The 4,632-nt window shown below is 33.6% G+C and overlaps 1 protein-coding gene across 1 annotated transcript; it reads right to left on the bottom strand.

Moving 5' to 3' along the window:
- Positions 1–235: 235 nt before the first annotated feature.
- On the bottom strand, positions 236–1,298 carry LOC110893058 (uncharacterized protein At2g29880-like). Its single transcript, XM_022140180.1, has 2 exons — positions 981–1,298; positions 236–892 (listed from the first exon to the last, which is right to left on the bottom strand). The coding sequence occupies exons 1-2, from the start codon at positions 1,296–1,298 to the stop codon at positions 236–238; spliced, it is 975 nt and encodes a 324-aa protein (XP_021995872.1).
- Positions 1,299–4,632: the final 3,334 nt, after the last annotated feature.

The raw sequence follows: 4,632 nt of genomic DNA, 5'->3' as shown, positions 1-4,632 counted from the left end.
ATGATCATTTTCAATTAAATAGAACACAGTTATTGACAAACAGTCATAACATAATATAATATTATTAAATCATTAATGTCGTGCATTCCATATCAAAGTAGCAATTTCGTTGCGAACATATTTAGCAAAAATTAAATGGATAAATAGCTTAACATACAATAAATCAATCCAAAAGCAATAAAGTTCAAACAAATTGAAACAATAATGTCTTCATAACATGTCCTCAAAGAAAACTTTAGTTGGTGAGCCTTTGCTTTCGTTGCAGCCATGCTAACCTACCATGATCATGTGGCACATTTATAAACATTTCTCTTTTCACGGGATCTTCAAATAAATCCATTGCAAATAACCACAACTCCTCATCTTCTCTCATTAATCCTGCATCTACCATCCGGCTAAGCAAACCCATAGCAGCTTCAATACTAAACTTAGTACTTTGACTAAGTTTGGAAGAATCTGATTCTAATATTTCTAGAGCACGTTGTTGATTCAGGCTACTTTGAGTTAAATGTTCTTTAAGTATTGAAGCTCCCAATGATTCTATCCCTTTACGTTTCATCTTAACTGGTTTAGGCTTAGTGTTTACTTTAGTAGACTTTTCAAAATTTTTTGCAACCTCATTTGGGCTTAATGTTGATGCATCATCTTGACTTACTTCATTCAAAAAGTCACCAAAGAAATTGTTACCTCCCTCAACTTTGTCATCCTCAAGGTTCTCAACATTGTTATCCTCAAGGTTTTCAACATGCACCTCATTGAATGTAGTTGGATCCATAAAGGGTGCCACACAATTTTCCCCACTAGCAACTACATCTCCAAATAACTGATCCCACTCTTGTTGTAGTTGTATAGATGGTTGGTTATTTTGAATTGCTAGAACTTTCGGGTTTTCCTACACAACATAATGGTGAATCTTTAGTTATCATTATGACTGAAATATTATATGGTATTTAAATTTTGAATGAGTTATATTATGTTACCTGAAATTTTCTTTTCCACCATTCATCAGAACAATTAAGTTGCTTGGTACTTTCATTCCAACCTAGACCAGTCTCTCCATTCTTAAGTGACTTCCAAAGGTTGTACTCTTTTCTCACACTGTCATACTTGTTCTTCATAGCTTTGTCACTAGCGAATTTATGATTTATAACTTTTTCAAACTCTGGTTGAAGAGTGGCCCATTTGAATGGGGAAGTTCGACCATGCTTCGTGATATATTTGTTTAGGAACCGACATAAGTTTAAAACCATTTCTTTTGACCAAATTTCTCTTCTCCCTTTCTCTTTTTTAGAATCCATCTAGCAACCATGCATACATACATATGTTAACAAACCTATGATTCTGATATCAGTTACAACAATGCTACATCAAGATCAAATACATCTATGTAGATGCTGTTGAGATATTAAAATAGTGCAATTAACGTGACACCTAGGGGTGCAAACGAGCCAAGCCGAGCCCGAGCTCGACCAGGCTCGAGCTCGTTTAACATATGAAAGCTCGAGCTCGGCTCGAAGGTAATTCTTCAAGCTCGGGCTCGGCTCATTTACTAAATGAGCTTGTTTTAGGCTCGGGCTCGAGCTCGTTTAAGCTCGCTCATTCGAGCTTTTTTTCACAATGGTAACTAATACTTACCTATTGCAAAAAAAAAAAAAAAAAAAAAAAAAAAAAAAACACTTCAAGAAATACAAACTGTTTATAATAAACTCTGTTTCACCATTGGCTCAACCAGTTCATCGCATTCTGGAGCTGTAGGGTGAAGTTTACTTAAAAAAGATCATTCTTGGGTTGTAGGGTGAAGTTTGCTTAAAAAATCAAATCATCGGTTGTTAAAAAATGCATAAAGCACATCTAGGTATGAACACAAAATTCTTGATCGAGTCATCTGTTATAAACCTCTATAAGATGGTTGTATCCAAATTCTAGATTCAAATTTTTTTTCTTTTAATTTGGTTTTTGAAGTAAAATCTGATCAAATATTCTATCCACTCTCTATAAATTCAAATTATTATTTTTATTGTAGTTGTGACATGGAAGAAAAAAAAGGATGAAGAAGAAAGCACATTAAACGAAGGGGAAGCTCACAGTAGAAGACAAACTTCATTAATATGAGTCAAAGACATCATGATTTAATTATTTTATCATCACAGAAGAAGACAAACTTCATCAATTCACTCAAACAATGGACTAGCATAACTTGATTACATGAATATCCTACCATGGTATTTATATTGCTAACAGTAAAAACGAACATGCATACCTTTGCTGCGATCGACCTTTCTTCAATATGGGATGATGAGGATTGTAGGTTATTTAAGTAATTTAAACCCTAAAAGCTTGTAGGTTTTTTAAACGCTATTATAACCTGCGTTTCAAAAAGAGCTTTTCAACTAATCTAAAAGCTTTAAGCCTGTTTCAACCAAACAAGGCTTTTATTGGGCCTAGAGCTTTTTCATAAAAGCTTGAAGCTTGAAGCTCCTAAAAGCTTCTAAAAGCTTGTTGCCAAACATACCCAAAGTGCCAAAACATGAGAAAAATATTACTAGACACTTTCCAAAGTGTCAGGAATAAGTTGTGTCACTAAAAAGGGCATTAACGACACTTAAAAGCTTTATTAAGCGCTTTAACGGATTACTATCCAACCGAACAACCGGACTTTACCCGGGACATGAAAATATTGTCATGAACATTATTTATCTTTTTCTGAGCCAGTTAGGGTCCCTGAACACCCTAACACCCGCCATAAAACACTACACACAACTAACCGAGTTAACTACTTAACTAACCTACTTATCTTAACTAGTATCTAACTAATTTAGTTGCAAACAAACTAGAACCCCCCCCCCCTTTTGAAATCGGCCTCAATAAGGGGAGACAAGTCTTGATTTCTTTTTATTATTTTAATCAAGGTGTTTAAAATCTAATAGACACATGATCCATTGGATTAAAACTTCATCTTTGTCTATAAGTATGATAGATGGCACATTAGAACTTTCACCACTCAAGATCATTTACAAACTCTCTCCCTCTTGCTCTCTACATTCTCGGCCGAACACCCCCCCTCCCCTACATCCATTGTTCAAGTTTGATCTTCATATTCCAAGCATACACAAGCTTCAAGGATCAAGTATAGGGAGTCGTGGTGCACTTGGAGTTCGAAGGACCTCTTTCTCTAGCTTTTATCCACCTCATTTGCACTTAGATTCTTCCCTAGCCTCGAGCTAGTGGTATGTTACTTAAAAGACTCTCTTGAACTAATCTAGAGCGGTTAATATGTTATGTAATGGTTAAAACTCGGAATCTTGCAATTTGAAGCTTTAAAGTCTACTAAAAAGCATATAAAAGATGGTTAAAAGCTCATGAGTTGTGTAAATGTTGTAGTATCTGAATCTTGTGATTATTTGGACCAGATCTATGTTGTGGTAGCTCGGATCATCGTTTAACCCGGGTTGGTCATGGTCATGGATCATGACATAAGCTTGTTTTGAATAAAACAAAGGTTAAAAGGTGAAACTCTACCACACGCGAATCATGAACTTGTGTAAAAGTGTTTTACTTGTGAAATAGTATTTAAAACTAACAGATCTACGTATCTGCAGGTGGTATTTTCAAAGAACCACGTATCACAGAAATCATGTTTTCTAAAAACGGATCTTACACTCACAAGTATGATTTTTAGAACACACAAGTGTGTAAACACTTGTGTAACACAAAAGTTTCGACAAAATAACAATTTTTGTAAAAATGACTAGAAGTTGTAAAGACGGATTTTCTCTAAAAACGAGGTTTTTACAAGATCAAATTACTTTATATAAAGATCCGCTAAAAATGATGAGATTTACACTATAATTTTAGAAAAACTACAAGTTCATGTGATTTATGCGATTTACATAGTTGTTAACTAGTTTGTTGTGATGAAAGTTGTTTTGATCAAATAAAGAAGTTGTTGAATTGTTTGTAAAAGAAAATGATACGCTTGAAAGCGTGGCCACCTCCAGTTACAGAGGAAACTCTGGCGAAATTTTTCCAAAAACCTAACACTTAGAAATATTTTCACTATAAGTGTTAGAAATACTTTTTGGCATGTTTTCGAAATATAAGTTTCACCACGACTTTATTTACAAAATATCGGAGGTGGGATTTTCACAAAGTTAACGTGATAGATATAAATTTAGTAAAAATATCTTCACAACATTGTTTATGATTATTTTGTGAAAAATACACAAATATTATTTTTAGAGTAGAAATAATATTTACGAACGTTAACGAATCCAAAATAATACGAACGCTTTCACAATAAATATATAAGTTACATCGGTAATTATTATTACCACTCGATCGTTAAAACGTAACTTACGCATTATACGGAAATATTTATGAACGCGTAGTTTTGTCAACGTATTATTTTTGGGGAAATTATGTGAAATGAAAATATAATATTTTTGAGAAAAATATTTAAATTTTGGAATTGGAAAATAAATATATATTACGTAAGACTTAATGATATATTTCGAGTACACATGTATTTAATCCCCCATCCTTGGGAAGGAAAAATAATTACCAAGTATGCACGGAATGTAAACACGAAATAGTTGTCTAACTATTTCCCAAAAACCTAAACCATAAAGCTAA

This window comes from Helianthus annuus, chromosome 8, assembly GCF_002127325.2.
Source record: "Helianthus annuus cultivar XRQ/B chromosome 8, HanXRQr2.0-SUNRISE, whole genome shotgun sequence".
Lineage (NCBI taxonomy): Eukaryota > Viridiplantae > Streptophyta > Magnoliopsida > Asterales > Asteraceae > Helianthus > Helianthus annuus.
This window is presented reverse-complemented; position numbering and strand designations above follow the sequence as displayed.

Excerpts from the sequence above, each read along its gene's own strand:
- LOC110893058 (XM_022140180.1), bottom strand. The coding sequence starts at position 1,298 with ATGGATTCTAAAAAAGAGAAAGGGAGAAGAGAAATTTGGTCAAAAGAA. Across the intron at positions 893-980 it reads GGTGGAAAAGAAAATTTCAG|GAAAACCCGAAAGTTCTAGC; the intron begins GTAACATAATAT and ends TATGTTGTGTAG.